Source organism: Montipora capricornis, chromosome 13, assembly GCF_036669925.1.
Source record: "Montipora capricornis isolate CH-2021 chromosome 13, ASM3666992v2, whole genome shotgun sequence".
NCBI classification, from domain to species: domain Eukaryota; kingdom Metazoa; phylum Cnidaria; class Anthozoa; order Scleractinia; family Acroporidae; genus Montipora; species Montipora capricornis.
The window spans coordinates 49,942,673-49,960,172 of record NC_090895.1 but is presented as its reverse complement, the minus strand read 5'-3'; the positions used below and the strand labels follow the sequence as shown (position 1 = coordinate 49,960,172).

General features: G+C 40.4%; 1 protein-coding gene across 1 annotated transcript in view; it reads right to left on the bottom strand.

Moving 5' to 3' along the window:
* Positions 1–16,877: 16,877 nt before the first annotated feature.
* The window catches only part of LOC138030950 (uncharacterized), an 819-nt gene continuing 196 nt past the window's right edge, over positions 16,878–17,500 (bottom strand). Inside the window, exon 1 of the mRNA XM_068878804.1 lies at positions 16,878–17,500. This exon is cut by the window's right edge and continues 196 nt beyond it. Within this exon, the coding sequence (XP_068734905.1) occupies positions 16,878–17,500 (623 nt within the window).

Here is a 17,500-nt window from a genome sequence, read left to right as displayed (position 1 = left end):
AGATGAATAATAAAGTAGCTGCTATTTCCAAAATGATGGAATTACCTGGTGATAAATAATGATCTTTGTTTTGACTTCGCTCATTTCATTGTCAAACTTTATAACACTTCACAGAAAAAGAAACTTTCAAAAACCCGGTATCTTGCCATCATTTGACACAGATGCTTCACTGTTTGGCGAGTAAACATGCCGCGGTAACTTAATCACGGCGCCCGCTGAATTCCGGCCATGTCACTTTCGATTTTGCAATTTACTTGAACGTAGCAAAAATCTCCGAAAATGATCGTAACTTTTTATATTCTATATTCACGGTTCAAAATTAATGTTGTTTTCATGCCGTAAATATTTTATTCTCGATCGACCGTCCGGGAAACTTCCTTCTGCTCTTTCTGAAAACTGTGTATCAATAGTTATTTGCTTTTTCATCAATATTTGTTTTCCATAAAGCAAGCTAACAGAATCTGTACCTTGCTGAGTTCGCATTTGTTAGCGTTAATAGTATTTTCGGTCAGATGTTTCTGTTTTTTATGAGGGGTACATTGTTGTGGTCTCCCATCCAAACACTAACCCCGCCCGGCAGGGCTTAACTTCAGTGAACTGTAGCATTAGAAAGCTGTCAGATGCTCAGAGGGCACACTTGTGGTAAAAAGAAGTTGTGAGGGAACTTGAAAATTATCAACATGTCAGCCCAGAAGCCAATGTTTCTCGCTTCTCTTTTATTTGTTATTCTTCAGAGACTGGAATGCTGTATTTCAATACCACACAATTCATAGTCCTTCGTCTAGATACGCGCGGAACGAACCTCTCGCGACTTCGTCGCTCGCTCATCCACTTCGCGTACGAAAAATCACGATTCGCTCGCCGAAACATTTTCTCCTGGGATTATCGTGAGGTCGACTTGTGGCAAGTCTACACAATTCAGTGCCTTCTGATTTTCTGTAGCACGTACCACAGGCAACCCAGTGTATGCTTCACAGAAGCATCTCGTTTTTCTTTTTTTTAGTTTTTTTTTTTTTTTCCGTGTCGGTAAAAGTCTTGCCTGTCACTCCCCTGGTAAGTGGTGTCTTTGTGCATAGAGCCTTCTACGCGTTTGTTCCTAGGATCGACAGGGTAGTGGAACTGCGTAGATTTCTCTGGTGGACACAGTAGAACCTGCAATGGCGTCGAAAGTCATGTAACGCGAATGGCGTTTTAGTGGATATATACCCTTATGGAGCTCAATAATGGAAAGTCAGTTGGATAAACTAGGCAGGAAGCTCAAAAGCAACGAGTACTGGACTTCGACAACAATCTATCGCCCGTCGAGACCAAATCAAAGTGAACTCTATTTACCTGAAGTACATGGTAATTTGACACGATTGAGTTTCTTGTCTTCACGCACGCAATGAAATAGGAAGAGGTTTTCGCCTCTAAGAGCAAATATGTTGTTAGTTTCAATAATTTTTTCGCTGGAAAAGGATTCTGTGGTATTTTCTGCCTTTGTGAATTATAATATCATGTTGTGTATTGAATTTTCGAGCTTAAGGTTGAAATGTGATATGGGAGAAGTTTTTTAGTATTGCTCTGTAAGCAGGAAGGGTTCACAGGCCTGTTGGAAGCGTGCTTGAGTTTCAACAAAATGAGCCCCAAAATCAGTGAAAACTTGTGACGCAGATGAATAATAAAGTAGCTGCTATTTCCAAAATGATGGAATTACCTGGTGATAAATACCGTCGTACGCGTCTTGGAGAGTTGACTTTGCATAAATAAGAGGTGGGCGATTGTGATCTTTGTTTTGACTTCGCTCATTTCATTGTCAAACTTTATAACACTTGACTGAAAAAGAAACTTACAAAAACCCGGTATCTTGCCATCATTTGACACAGATGCTTCACTGTTTGGCGAGTAAACATGCCGCGGTAACTTAATCACGGCGCCCGCTGAATTCCGGCCATGTCACTTTCGATTTTGCAATTTACTTGAACGTAGCAAAAATCTCCCAAAATGTTTGTCGCTGATCGTAACTTTTTATATTCTATATTCACGGTTCAAAATTAATGTTGTTTTGATGTCGTAAATATTTTATTCTCGATCGACCGTTCGGGAAACTTCCTTCTGCTCTTTCTGAAAACTGTGTATCAATAGTTATTTGCTTTTTCATCAATATTTGTTTTGCATAAAGCAAGCTAACAAGATCTGTGCCTTGCTGAGTTCGCATTTGTTAGAGTTAGTAGTATTTACGGTCCGATGCTTCTGTTTTATGAGGGGAATGTTGTCTTGGTCTCCCATCCAAACACTAACCCCGCCCGGCAGGGCTTAACTTCAGTGAACTTTAGTATTAGAAAGCTGTCAGATGCTCAGATGGCACACTTGTGGTAAACAGAAGTTGTGAGGGAACTTGAAAATTATCAACATGTCAGCCCAGAAGCCAATGTTTCTCGCTTCTCCTTTATTTGTTGTTCTTCAGAGACTGGAATGGTGTATTTCAATACCACACAATTCAGTGCCTTCTGATTTTCTGTAGCAGGTACCACAGGCAACCCAGTGTATGCTTCACAGAAGCATCTCGTTACTGGGTTGCCTCATGGCAAACCAGTCGAGGTCTGCGTTTAGTTTGTTTGTTTTCTTTTTTTTCTTTTTTTTTTTTTTTTTTTCCGTGTCGGTAAAAGTGTTGCCTGTCACACCCCGGGTAAGTGGTGTCTTTGTGGATAGAGCCTTCTGCGCGTATTTTCGTAGGATCGAGAGGGTAGTGGAACTGCGTAGATTTCTCTGGTGGACACAGTAGAATCATTAACTTAGCCTGCAATGGCGTCGAAAGTCATGCAACGCGAATGGCGTTTTAGTGGATCCTTAAACAAAATATACCCTTATGGAGCTCAATAATGGAAAGTCAGTTGGATAAACTAGGCATAAATCTCAAAAGCGACGAGTACTGGACTTCGACAACAATCTATCGCCCGTCGTGACTAAATCAGAGTGATAATTAGTTACCTGAAGTACAAGGTAATTTGACACAATTGAGTTTGTTGTCTTCACGCACGCAATGAAATAGGAAGAGGTTTTCGCCTCTAAGAGCAAATATGTTGTTTGTTTCAATAAAACTTTCGCTGGAAAAGGATTCTGTGGTATTTTCTGCCTTTGTGAATTATAATATCATGTTGTGTATTGAATTTTCGAGCTTAAGGTTGAAATGTGATATGCGAGAAGTTTTTTAGTTTTGCTCTGTAAGCGGGAAGGGTTCACAGGCCTGTTGAAAGCGTGCTCGAGTTTCAACAAAATGAGCCCCAAAATCAGTGAAAACTTGTGACGCAGATGAATAATAAAGTAGCTGCTATTTCCAAAATGATGGAATTACCTGGTGATAATAACGTCGTACGCGTCTTGGAGAGTAAATTTTGACTTTGCATAAACAAGAGTTGGGCGATTGTGATCTTTGTTTTGACTTCGCTCATTTCATTGTCAAACTTTATAACACTTGACAGAAAAAGAAACTTTTTTAAAACCCGGTATCTTGCCATCATTTGACACAGATGCTTCACTGTTTGACGAGTAAACATGCAGCGGTAACGTAATCACGGCGCCCGCTGAATTCCGGCCATGTCACTTTTCGATTTTGCAATTTACTTGAACGTAGCAAAAATCTCCCAAAATGTTTGTCGCTGATCGTAACTTTTTATATTCTATATTCACGGTTCAAAATTAATGTTGTTTTGATGTCGTAAATATTTTATTCTCGATCGACCGTCCGGGAAACTTCCTTCTGCTCTTTCTGAAAACTGTGTATCAATAGTTATTTGCTTTTTCATCAATATTTGTTTTGCATAAAGCAAGCTAACAAGATCTGTACCTTGCTGAGTTCGCATTTGTTAGAGTTAATAGTATTTTCGGTCCGATGCTTCTGTTTTAAGAGGGGTACATTGTTTCGGTCTCCCATCCAAACACTAACCCCGCCCGGCAGGGCTTAACTTCAGTGAACTTTAGTATTAGAAAGCCTTCAGATGCTCAGAGGGCACACTTGTGGTAAAAAGAAGTTGTGAGGGAACTTGAAAATTATCAACATGTCAGCCCAGAAGCCAATGTTTCTCGCTTCTCTTTTATTTGTTATTCTTCAGAGACTGGAATGCTGTATTTCAATACCACACAATTCAGTGCCTTCTGATTTTCTGTAGCACGTACCACAGGCAACCCAGTGTATGCTTCACAGAAGCATCTCGTTTTTTTTTTTTTAGTTTGTTTTTTTTTCCGTGTCGGTAAAAGTCTTGCCTCTCACTCCCCTGGTAAGTGGTGTCTTTGTGGATAGAGCCTTCTGCGAATATTTTCTAAGGATCGAGAGGGTAGTGGAACTGCGTAGATTTCTCTGGTGGACACAGTAGAATCATTAACTTAGCCTGCAATGGCGTCGAAAGTCATGTAACGCGAATGGCGTTTTAGTGGATCCTTAAACAAAATATACCCTTATGGAGCTCAATAATGGAAAGTCAGTTGGATAAAATAGGCAGGAATCTCAAAAGCGACGAGCACTGGACTTCGACAACAATCTATCGCCCGTCGAAACGAAATCAAAGTGAGCTGTATTTACCTGAAGTACATGGTAGTTTGACACGATTGAGTTTCTTGTCTTCACGCACGCAATGAAATAGGAAGAGGTTTTCGCCTCTAAGAGCAAATATGTTGTTTGTTTCAATAAATATTTCGCTGGAAAAGGATTCTGTGGTATTTTCTGCCTTTATAAATTATAATATCATGTTGTGTATTGAATTTTGGAGCTTAAGGTTCAAATGTGATATGGGAGAAGTTTGTTAGTATTGCTCTGTAAGCAGGAAGGCTTCACAGGCCTGTTGGAAGCGTGTTTGAGTTTCAACAAAATGAGCCCCAAAATCAGTGAAAACTTGTGACGCAGATGAATAATAAAGTAGCTGCTATTTCCAAAATGATGGAATTACCTGGTGATAAATAACGTCGTACGCGTCTTGGAGAGTAAATTTTGACTTTGCATAAACAAGAGTTGGGCGATTGTGATCTTTGTTTTGACTTCGCTCATTTCATTGTCAAACTTTATAACACTTGACAGAAAAAGAAACTTACAAAAACCCGGTATCTTGCCATCATTTGACACAGATGCTTCACTGTTTGGCGAGTAAACATGCCGCGGTAACTTAATCACGGCGCCCGCTGAAATCCGGCCATGTCACTTTCGATTTTGCAATTTACTTGAACGTAGCAAAAATCTCCCAAAATGTTTGTCGCTGATCGTAACTTTTTATATTCTATATTCACGGTTAAAAATCAACGTTGTTTTCATGTCGTAAATATTTTATTCTCAATCGACCGTCGGGGAAACTTCCTTCTGCTCTTTCTGAAAACTGTGTATCAATAGTTATTTACTTTTGCATCAATATTTGTTTTGCATAAAGCAAGCTAACAGAATCTGTACCTTGCTGAGTTCGCATTTGTTAGCGTTAATAGTATTTTCGGTCAGATGTTTCTGTTTTTTATGAGGGGTTTATTGTTTTGGTCTCCCATCCTAACACTAACCCCGCGAAACAGGGCTTGACTTCAGTGAAGTTTAGTATTACAAAGCTTTCAGATGCTCAGAGGGCACACTTGTGGTGAAAAGAAGTTGTGAGGGAACTTGAAAATTATCAACATGTCAGCCCAGAAGCCAATGTTTCTCGCTTCTCTTTTATTTGTTATTCTTCAGAGACTGGAATGCTGTATTTCAATACCACACAATTCAGTGCCTTCTGATTTTCTGTAGCACGTACCACAGGCAACCCTGTGTATGCTTCACAGAAGCATCTAGTTTATCGTGTTTTACCCGCTCCCTGTAGCTTTAGTGCCTACGTTTGTCTCCGGTTCATTTATATTTTCTTTCTCGGTTCTTTTGTTTGGGTTTATTCCGGTAAACCTGTATACTCCGTTGAAGCTATTGTTTTCATGCTCCGTATTGTTTTTCGGGCTTTTGTTTCCTCGTATTTTTGCATGCCTCTGTGGACCTCTGTTGAGTTTTTCAGCTTCCGCAATTTAGGCTTTCTCGTTTTGTTTTTGTCTAGCATTGTGCGGGTGTTTTTTTTTTCGTCTCCCGGTGTGGGTGAATTTACCTCAAAAAAAAAAAAACTTTGCTTTAGTTCTTTTTTCATGCGTTTTCCGCTAGTCTAGGCTATTTGTTGTGGCGTGGCGTTTCTTGCGGCGTACCGCCGGTTTGGGCAATTGCGTGGACGTTACACCTGTGGTACTCAACCAGTGAGAGCAACGTGTTGTTGCATGGTTGTTATTGTATTCCGCTGGTGAAGGCGACCTGTTGTTTTGGCGCTGTTTTCGCGAATTCCACCGGTGAGGACAACATGTTGTTGTTGCACGACCGCTCGTCAAGGCAACGTATCGTTGGGTAAACTATTTGCGTATACCACCGGTGAAGGCAACGCGTTGTTGCGTGACTGTTTTTTGCGTGTACCACTGGTGAAGGCAACGTGTTGTTGCGCGTCTGTTTTGTGTATACCACCGGTGAAGGCAACGTGTTGTTGCGTAACTCTTTTTGCGTTTGCCACTGGTGAAGGCGGCGTGTGGTTGTGTGACTGTTTGCGTGTACCACCGGTGAGGGCAACGTGTTGTGTGACTGTTTTCCGTGTACCACCGGTGAAGGCAACGTCTTGTTGCGTGTTTTCTTTGCGTTTTCCATTGATGAGGATAGCGTGTTATTGCGTAACTGTTTTTGCGGGTACCACTGGTGAAGGCAACATATCGTTGCGTGATGTTTTTCGTTTTTCACCGGTGAAGGCAACGCGTTGTTGCGTGACTGTTTTTGCGAGTACCACCGGTGAAGGCAACGTGTTGTTGCTTGACTCTTTTGCGTATGCCACCGGTAAAGGTGACGTGTTGTTGCGTGGCTGCTTTGCGTATACCACTGGTGAAAGCAACGTCTTGTGCTTGCGCACACAGCTGGTGAAGCAACGTGCTGTTGCGTGACTGTTTCTGTATGGTACTGGTACGGGCAACGCAATGTTGCGCGACCGTTTTGCCGTGTACCTCTTGTAGAGGCAATCTATTGTTGTGTTATACCATTATGGAAGGTATTACGCGTTGCAGGATATTGTTTATGGAAAGTAAATTTGAATTCTAGATCATATTGGTTTGGGTTGTTTATTTTGTTATAGGCCGCTGCCCGTATTAAGATTCTTGAGGACAAGATTAAGTCGCTGCAGCAGCTGAAGACTTTGGAAAGTTCAGAGTCAGCTCTCGCAGCCTTGCGTCGACATATCAGTCGCCCTACCGCGATGTTCGACAAACATGAGGCTCTTGATCTCCTACAGTCTCTGGTTCGTCTGGCAAGAAACGAAAGCCACAAGAAAGCGGACGAATATTCGGCTTCTCTTGATGAGATCAGAGCCAGGACGGATGCCTTGAGCCACCTTCAGCTGCAGCGCCTTTTTCTCAGGTTAGTGGGGGATCCTGTTTGTTCTAAAGTTGCCAGGGAAGCCACTACTATTTTGAAGGGCGTGGACAAGGCTCCTCTTCCCCCCTCTGGCTATGGATCCATTGCGCGTAGACCGTCTCCTTACCCGCCTCAGCAAAGCACTCAGTGCTTTCGATGCTTTAATGGGGCATGTTGTCCGTCCATGCCGTGATAACCCGGTGAGATGTCAAAGTGGTCGAGGACGAGCCGGGCGTTTTAGTTCCTAGACCTGGCTTTTGAGACAGTTTGTGTTGTATTTTCAAATAAATTGTTATTTTCATTAGCCTTCGTTCCCTTTCTCGTTCTTCCACATCCGCTTTCTTCGTTGACCTTGGAGAGACCTGCTCTGTGTCTCAATTTCGGACCTAGTTCGGATCTCGGGGTCAACGAAGGGGTGGGTTCCCTGCTTGTTTCCTTTTTGTTTTTCACGGTATTTTTTCCTTTGTTCCCCTTTTAGGACCCTGCTTCTTTCCATGCCAGGGTTGTTGCAGTTGCCGCAAATTCGTCAAAGGGTGATGTTCATTTATGTGGTATTACATAGGGGTCCTCTCCTTTCGTTGACCCCTCCCTTCACCAAGTATGGTCGCAGCCTGCCCCAGTCAAGCTTCGTTAAACCAGCTTCATTTCCTCAACCCTGAGTATTTCCGAGCGGGCGAAATCCACAACCACTTGTCAGTATGGGAGCACTTGCTGAGCAGGCGTGGTTCATCTCAGGTGGACCTTATGGAGATTATTAAGGAGGCTGTTAGGATCGATCGGCTTTTCAAGCCCTTCAAAGGAAACTTTAAAGGCTCCTCATATGATTCGCTGTTCCCTCCTCCTAGGCGACTTGACAACGCCAAGGTTTGTGAACAATTCCGGAGCTTTATCACTGACACTGTCGTCGATTGGGTAGGCGCTGGGGTACTTGCGGTTTGGGGCAGGGTTGGCGAAGTAACTTCCCCCCATTTGGTCCTTCCCCTCACTGTGGAACCTTCCAAGCCTCGTTTATGCCACGATGAACGATTTTTTAATCTGTGACTTAAAGACCTCCCTTTTAAGCTTGACCACCTTCCGGACTTGCTCAGGTATATTCTTCCTGGCCATTTTCAAACCCCTTTTGATGATAAAAGTGGCTGTCAACATGTGCTGCTCCATCCTTCGTCGCGGACTTTCTTTGGCTTGGAATGGAATGGCGTTTACTTTGTCTTTTGCACTCTCCCGTTCGGATGGAAGGCGAGTGCTTATATAATATCACAATATAAATGACCTCCGCTCATCTGGAAAAATGGAAAATAAAGTGCATTAAGGATGACTAGTCTTAACCTCATGAAGAACTTTTGGCTTTTGCAATTTTATTTTGCTTGATACATAATTTCATTGACTTTTCGGTGTGCATCTCTCTGCTCTCCCAAAGGAATTTGACGATTATGTGAATTACACAGTTTTAAGTGGGGATGTTCATATGCTGTACCCAGAGACCGACGATTATGAACAACAGCTTTCCATTATTGTTGACAATGAGGTTCTTCTGGAAGTAAGTTCATACAAACAGAGTCTTTCTGCTCTGTCTGGGGTACATTACATGGTCAATCTAGAGTATCCAAGAAAGCCAACATGTCTGCACTGAGTTTCTTGAGAATATGTATTTCGCATTCTTCAAAAAAAGAATGCTCTGTATAGAAAAGGTGTCTCTACTCTTTTAGTTTAAAGTGAATGGCCTCTTATTACATGTATTAACAGTTGCACCGCCACAGGAGCTTCAACTAACCTACATGCAGCGGTTTTATTAGAAGCTGGGACCTGGGTACTAGCACCCGTCTGCACTGAGTACAGTAACCGCCATTGCTCAAAGGAGGTCTCAAGATCAAAAGCCAGACTATATATAGGGGTTCCCGCTAACTCTGTCACAAGGTCCCTTCTACTTTAAAACTTAATGGAAACCCTGAAACGTAGACACACCTGAGTCCATTTTTTGATTTGTCGCACAACAGGCGAGAAATAGTACAGAACATGACCATGTCAGGCAAGGGTCAGGCAATTAACTGATACCATGTCAAACCATGTTATGTTATGTAGTAGTTTGTACTATTACTAATGTGGTCAATTAAATTGTCACACTGGAAAGTTTTCACAGGTCTGCCATAAAGGACATTCACCTCACATTGTGAAGGAAATAAAACTAGAATCAGTTTTCGATTTTAGTGAAATTTAACAGAGTTGTTTTTGTGATTATGGCTTGTATGTATTGCCTTGTGTATGTATGTACACTGTATATATATTTCCTAAATTTTGGAAAGCACGTTATATGTTCATGGAAGAATAATATTCTAAAAATCAACATGTTTATCCAATTAGAAGTATTCATCTCTATTCAAGAATTCTCATTATTTGGTGGAGAACAGTCATTTTCTGTTTATACAAAATAATGAAAAGCAGCAAAATGATACTTCCCTCAAGACCTCTACCTCTTTAGAACAGCAAGGAAACTCTTACCCAAAGCACTCACCTTCTTTTGAAAAGAATCCTAAACCTTCTCTGGTGACGAAGAATCTAACTTGAAAGATCCGTCAACGAAGACATAGTTTTGTGATTAAAAGAGTGATTTATTCTTTTGGAAAGAATCTCATGTTAGAGTGTGGTGTTTCGCTCTCTTTCATCTTCCACGATACAAAACAAGACAGTCTTTTAACATTTGAAACTTAAGCTTATTACGGATCAGTGCATTCAGCAGCGACACAATCTGCTTTACATTTCCACGTTACACAAATTCTAATCGAAAATCCCAGGCAACACTTGACAAAACAGCCCGTTGGCAACATATTCAGCACAGATTTTTGTCCAGGCATATCGCTCCAACACGTCATATTTTTCCTTTTCCAGTTCTAGGTTGGGATATCCTAATTTTGCTAAAGAAATTGCATGCCATCGTGAAACAAATCCTCCACTCTCTCCGTTACGCCTACGCCTGCGCAATGGTGTTCATGACAAGAATCTTGTCATTCGAAACGGATTATCCCAGAGTCCTACATACATACATACATACATACATACATACATACATACATACATACATACATACATACATACATACATACATACATACATACATACATACATACTTTATTTGTCATGTAGGTCAATAAAAAAGGGGCAGCTAAAAAGCTGATGTGGACCTACAAACTAAAGTGTATCTATAAAATTAAAAAAATTATGTTAACGAACTTACGAAATAAGAAAGAGTACAATACCCAGTAAGATAATGAACAGTATTTCCAATGCAGAAAACTGTGGTATCATCCGCAAACATTTCGACGGAAGCGTTCGTCGTGGCTCCGGGTAGATCATTTGAGTAAATGCTGTAAAGTCTGGGACCAAGTAAAGATCCTTGGGGCACACCAGTATCTATTTCCAACAATTCAGAATTTGAACCATTTACAGTGACTGATTGTTTACGATTTTCAAGATAGTTTAGGAGCCACTCGTAAAAGGAGCTACTAATGCCTATAGAGTATAGTTTATCCGTGAGAGCTGTATATGGTTGACGCAATCGAACGCTTTTTGAAAATCAATGAAGACTACACTAATAATATATTACTTTCATCCAGGGCTAAACGCCATCGTTCTGTTAAAGAGAGCAGGAGAAGTTCAGGTGAGCCTCCCTTTCTGAAGCCCCATTGATTCAAAGAAATTAGATTGTTGCCATTTAAGAAGTTGTCAAGTTGTTGGCTGGCAACATTCTCTAATAGCTTGCTCGGAATGCTGAGAAGGGAAATAGGCCTGTGTATTCCGCAGTCCAGAGTGCTTCCTTTCTTGTGAAGACATTTCACCTGTGCTTGTTTCCACTGGCTTGGGATTTTGCATTCCAAAATACTTCTTTGAGCCGGTGGCATAAAGCAATCTAAAAATGTATCTCCAATAAGGCGCAACTCCCTGCTGGATATATCATCAGGTCCACTTGCCTTGCCAGGTTTCAAACATTTCAGAGAAGATTTCAGAAGATCCTTGTTAAGGACTATGTTATGAAGAGAGAGAGAGTAGGGATTTCACTGTTATTTCTTGCAGACTGACAAGGAGAGTTTACTGAAGAGTCTTGTGTTGATTTCGAAAGGGATTTTCCAACATTGACAAAGAACGAATTTAAAGCGTTCGCCTTTGATGTGTCGTCTGAATGAATAACTCCGGAACTACTATTGATCTCAGACGTCCTTTCAAATGACGATTTTGTGACCCCGCTCCACACACCGTTGAGGTCGTTCTGCGGTTTGAAAAATGCTGATCACGTGATGAAAAATTCTTGCTCGCGAGCGGCAAAAGTTCAACCTGGCGCTAAATGAAATGTCAACTCGCACCTGTTTTCTTGATCGTGGGAATTATGGCGACCGTTTAGTTTAAGACTTTTTTCCGGGATGGATTCGATCGGTTCGAAATGTATCGAATGCCAAAGACATCCCTTGAGTTTACAAGCTTTGAACACTTTAGCAAGACAGTCTTGATGATCAGCGAGAAAATGCTTCAATGAAAGACACGTACATTATGCTAGATCATGTCACTACACCGAACATAGACCCCGGGTCAGCCAGGAGAAGCAGCAATCGTGTTCTGGATTGTCCTTTCTAATAGATGCCGTAAATCTGATAAATGACCGAAACTTCACCGTTTCTTTTGTTTACTTTTTGCTTGTTCTTCACTTTAAGCAGCGCTCTTTGAAGTATTGACATTCCTGGGTAAATACCATTTGCCTTGCGTTTAAGTTTCGACTGCCGATTTTCTTGTGGGACACACAAGGTTGTTGTTACTGATGATGAAGGTTGATGATGAAGGTTTATTAAAATATTCAAAAATAGCACCCTAGTGGTGAAATACATATGAATTTACAAGTATACTTTCAATATTAAAAAAATACAAAAATCTTACATTTGACCTTAAAATTAAAAGTCTAAAGGGACTGGGAATTACAAGAGTCAGTATATATATACCAATGAAACAAGACGCTTAGGTTTACTTGATTACAAGGACTGGGCGTTAGACGCCATTGTTGGAAAAAAAGATTTTTTAAATCTTTCAGTCCGGCATTTAAAAAGTGATACATGGTTTTTGTTGCGCAACTCATAAGCATGGCAATCGGCGCGTTTTGGTGGTATGAGGTGGTGCAGCCGTGACCCAGGCACGCAGATACCGTCCCAGACTTTCTTACAGAGTTCGTCTCTTCTCACATTTAAGCGAGTGGAGTTTGCAGCCACAATGGCATCTCTGTAGCTCAGCGCCGGGAAATTCAATAAATGTCAACTTTGTTACTGTCTTTAGTTTCAATATCGTATTTTGATACGCTAGGGAAAATATCAAATGCAAGTAATTTCAAATTTTATTGTTCAATTTCGTTATCTGATTATTATATATTGTTAAACATCGCAGTGGTAAATTTCATTTTAATAATTTTTGCCCTTTCATCTTTTATCTAATAGAAAGATTTAATTTCATTGGCAAGAGATAGGATATTTTCCAGGCCAAGTTTAAAGGATACTAGGCCTGCTTCTTCTTTGCATGAAAATATGTTCGCACCTTGAGAACATTACCTTTTATTTAAAAGGCGTCTGTCCGCTTTATAGGGAGGGTCTTTTTTCAATCGAACACAAAATCTAGATTTTGCCGGGGATTTTGGTCTTTGAAATCCTTCCCTGACATATATTGAAATCTGTCTGGAGATTTTGTGATAAATTCCGGATTTAAAGATCTGACATAACACGATAACTGACTTGGAAATTTAAAATATTTCAGGTTACTGTAAACATTTGGCGACGTGCAGTCTGGAATAACTGGTGAATCATTTTTATCAGTTGCGCCTTGTCTTAAGAAACAGCTTTAACAACCCAATGATAAAACTGCGAGAACTGCGAGACCTAAAAACAAAAATGTACGCCCCATTTTCTTGAATTCTTGGTTAGGCAACGGTTTAAATTTCATTTGGCGCCAGTTGATCTTTTGCCGCCCGCGAGAAAGAATTCTTCATCACGTGATCAGCATTTGTCAAACTGCAGAACGAGCTCAACGGTGCGTGAAGCGGGTTGGAAAAAAAAATCATTTGAAAGGACGCCTGAGATCAATAGTATCTTTAATTGGATCAATATTTAACCCGACCCGCTGGTCAAGGGGAACGAAGACTCTGGGAACGAGATTGTAACATGAGCAGCAGAAATGGCAGGTTAAAAGTGTTCAAGAAACAAAATTTTTAGCCTTACACACCATAAAAGAAACTGGAGAAAAGATCATTGGCTTACTGTAAGAGCGAGTGAAGATGAAACCTCTGACGCTTTCGGTAAGTGTATTTTTTGTGTTTCAGCGTTCATTCCATCGTTCAGAAATTATACCATCGTGCAAGCAACACGATCGACAAATTTTTGTGGAAACGACACCAATGTCCCCTTCTGCTACAATTTGATGTTTCCGCAATTCTGAATGGCTTCGACAAGACCTCATTCCACGGATTTCTCCTCAAAGAGACTGATGTAATGTTTTCCCACGGTACTTTTGCAACAGCAACAGTAATCACTTTTTAGCAGCGTGGGAAAATTCCCGTGCGGTATAAGACATAATTCAAACCCCGTCATTTTATTATTTTTGTTATTTATATCTGTTTCCGAGGTATAAAAAACAAACAGACTTCCTGTCGGACTGCCGTTGTTACGCAAGCGGCCAATCAAAAATGTAGTTCAAGTCCATCATCCCAGAGTCTTTCCGGGCGCTCACCCGCTTACCAAAAAGCCCAAGGACTTTGGGTACGAGATTGCAATAAAAGGGGAAAAAGTATTAGGAAGAAGAAGGAGCAATAAGTTTTGGGACAACTAATTTGTTGGTAAACTAATAATAATTAAGTAGGTGCCCCAAATTAATTCTAATATGAACAAAAGAAATATAAATAACAGTAACAAAGCCTTTGGACAAAAATCAAAGCTCAAAATTTTGCCAGTCAGGTGTTAAGCAAACATGCCTTCAAAATCTGAAGGAAAAAAGGAAGCGATTTTTTTTTTAATCACAGGGGCACTTTAAACAACCATAGACATTTTACAATAATCATAATAATAATAATAATAATAATAATAATAATAATAATAATAATAACAATTATTGGTTACACAAATAATTATAGAGTTAATAATTTATTATTTTATAGCATTTTAAGTTACATAATTGTACAATAATTATCTTAGTTTATCCCATTGACCCCTGAGAGTGACACTGAATAGATTTTACTCACCATTTTCAAGTTACTCTAACGCCAGACGACTTTACTCGTCAATGGGGGCTGTCCAAGGGCGTTTGAGGAATAAAAGGTGCGGGGAGAATAACTTTTGTATCAGCAATCAGACATCAGTAAGACTCTTCATATTAAAGCTCAAATATTATAACTATGACTAAAATAGAAAGCAGTAAAATAAGAAGTAAACATCATGCAATCAAGTTCATAAAGAAAGAGCTATCAAAAGATTTCTCCATAGCTACTATAGCTAAAATGATTAGCTAACCTAATCTTTTCATTTATTCTCATAACGTAGCCCTGCATGTTTAATCAAGCCATGATAATGTTAGGAGAAATTACATGCTAAACCGTTCAAAGGATATTTGTACTAGCTAAAGAGGGCCAACAGCTTGCTTTAATTACTTTGCTTATAAGAAAACGTTCAAATTTACAACATTAATAAATGAGGTTAGTCTTTTTTCATATTGCTGATAAGAAAAATTATTTCCTCGCCTTCAAGGTGGTCCCAAATTATTTCTGATTCGGTTGCGATTATATTTTGGGACCACTTTTTCGTCGCCGTATTCTTCACGTTTGTAGCCATAAAGCGATGTACTTGTATATTGCTCTTTAAACACTTGCTTTATTACACTTTGAAGCACTATTTTCCAGGATAATCCGGATCCAAATCAGCAGAGACATTACCCTAGATGCCAGAGGTTTTTTCTCTCTTAGAGCGACGGAATAGCGAGTTGCGAGGCGGCGAGAAAAACCTCTGGTAAAGACCGTTAAAAACCTCACTTCCATGAAAACCAACTTACTTTGATTGACTTCCATAGTAAGTGCTTATTTTAGAAACTTGGGCAAACCGGCTTTATCCACGTGATAAAAATATTTGTGCAATGTTTACTGGTCACTTACTGGGAAATTCTCACGGTCGAGTCAATAGATCGTTTTCACTGTCATGATCAACTTCAGAAAGGTTCCTGGACAAGTTCATAACATTTCTGATGTCTTCTTTTACGCCAAAGATCTCTCAGGATCCGTAGACGCACTCTGATTCTGGATTATTCTTAATTCTCTTATCTCAGCAAGTCTAATATCTTGCGATGGCTTACTGCGTGTCCACTCACAGATGTCCTTTACCCAACTTCTCCGTGGCCTACCACGTCCTCTGTTTCCGGGGACTCGTCCATGCATGATGGTGTTAGCCAACCTGAGCTTACTGGGATGTCTCGTGACGTGGCCGAAGAATTTCATTTTCCTTTCCTGCGCAGTTCGGATTAGGGGTTTCTGTACTCCAGCTAAGCCTTCCACCTTTTCTTTCACTGACTCATTTGTGCGTCTGTCCCTCAGTCCAAGAGATGCCCAGTAATCTTCTATAGCACTTAAATTCAAATGCATTGATCTTCTTTAAAATCTCTTTGCTGTATGTCCAGGATTCACATCCATAGAGTAAAACAGAAATCACAATTGATCGTAATAATCTCAGTTTCACCCTAAAGCTAATTTTTTGGCTTTTCCACAATTTATCCATTTTGATTAAAGATGGCATGGCCATTGCTGCTCATATCTTTACTTCATTTGTCGATCTACCTGTATCAGGCATATTACAACCCAAATACTTAAACTGTTTGACTTGCTCCAACTGCTTCCCAGACAACTTAACAGGTGATCTTAATGTTTCAGGTGCTTTACCTACTATAAGGGTGTTACTCTTCTCTGCACTTATCTCCATTCCGAATCTCGTCGACTCTGTGTAAGGTAAGGTCCTGTAGTTCACTGCTGTTGTCTTTGATTAGAGCAATGACATCAGCGAATCGAAGATTATTCACCAGCAGACCTCGAAAACAAACGCCACCTGTGGACTCTTCGACTGATCTGCTTACAATCTCCTCCAAAAAGAAATTGAAAAGACTTGGCGACAAAACACACCCTTGTCTCACCCCAATGCTACATGGGAACTTCTCGCTAAATTTCGATCCGACCCTCACTTTGCTTGCTTATTTCGTATAAAGTTGCTCAAGTGCTCTCATAATGTTCTCATCTATCCCATATTTCCTCAGCACTGCCCAAATAGCATCATACCATAACCTATCAAATACTTTTCTGTAATTGACGAAATTCAAGAATACTTTTGAGTCGTGTTCGGTGTACTTTTCGCACAATATTCTAAGATTGGTTACTTGCTCCGCTTTCCCTCTTCCTGCTCTAGAACCCGCCTGGCAATCATCCAACAGAGGTTGGTGCAATTCTCTTTTGAAGGATCTTTAACATTACTTTGCTAGCATGACTGATAAGTGCAATTGTTCTATGGTCAGCACACTTAAACAACGCCTTCTTTGGGATTAAAATCAGGATTGACGTTTTCCAGTCTTCAGGCCAAATTCCTGTTTTTAGAATATCCTGCAGTATCTTTCTGACTTCCTCTCCACCATACTTCAGTAGTTCTCCTTGGATGTTATCCACCCCAGGGAATTTGTTGTCTTTTAGACTTGTCACATCTTCTGTGACCTCCGCCTTAATAATCGGTGGAGCTGTTTCATTTGGTGCTGCAGCACTCTTCAAGATGTCCAGTATTGTGTCATCCTTATCAATTTGATAACTGTACAGCTCCTCACAATACTCTTTCCATCTCCCTAGAATATCTTCAACGTCATTTAACACCCTCCCATCCTTGCCTTCAATGGTAGTTGTTGCATTTCTATTCTTGTCTTCAGTGAGCTTTTTGACAGTCGCGTTGGCTTGCTTTGGGTTTCTATGAAGATTGTTCTCAATAATCTCGCATTTCTCGTTGATCCACCTTTCTTTTGCATTTCTTATCTCTTTATTTACAGCTTTGTAGGCCTCTT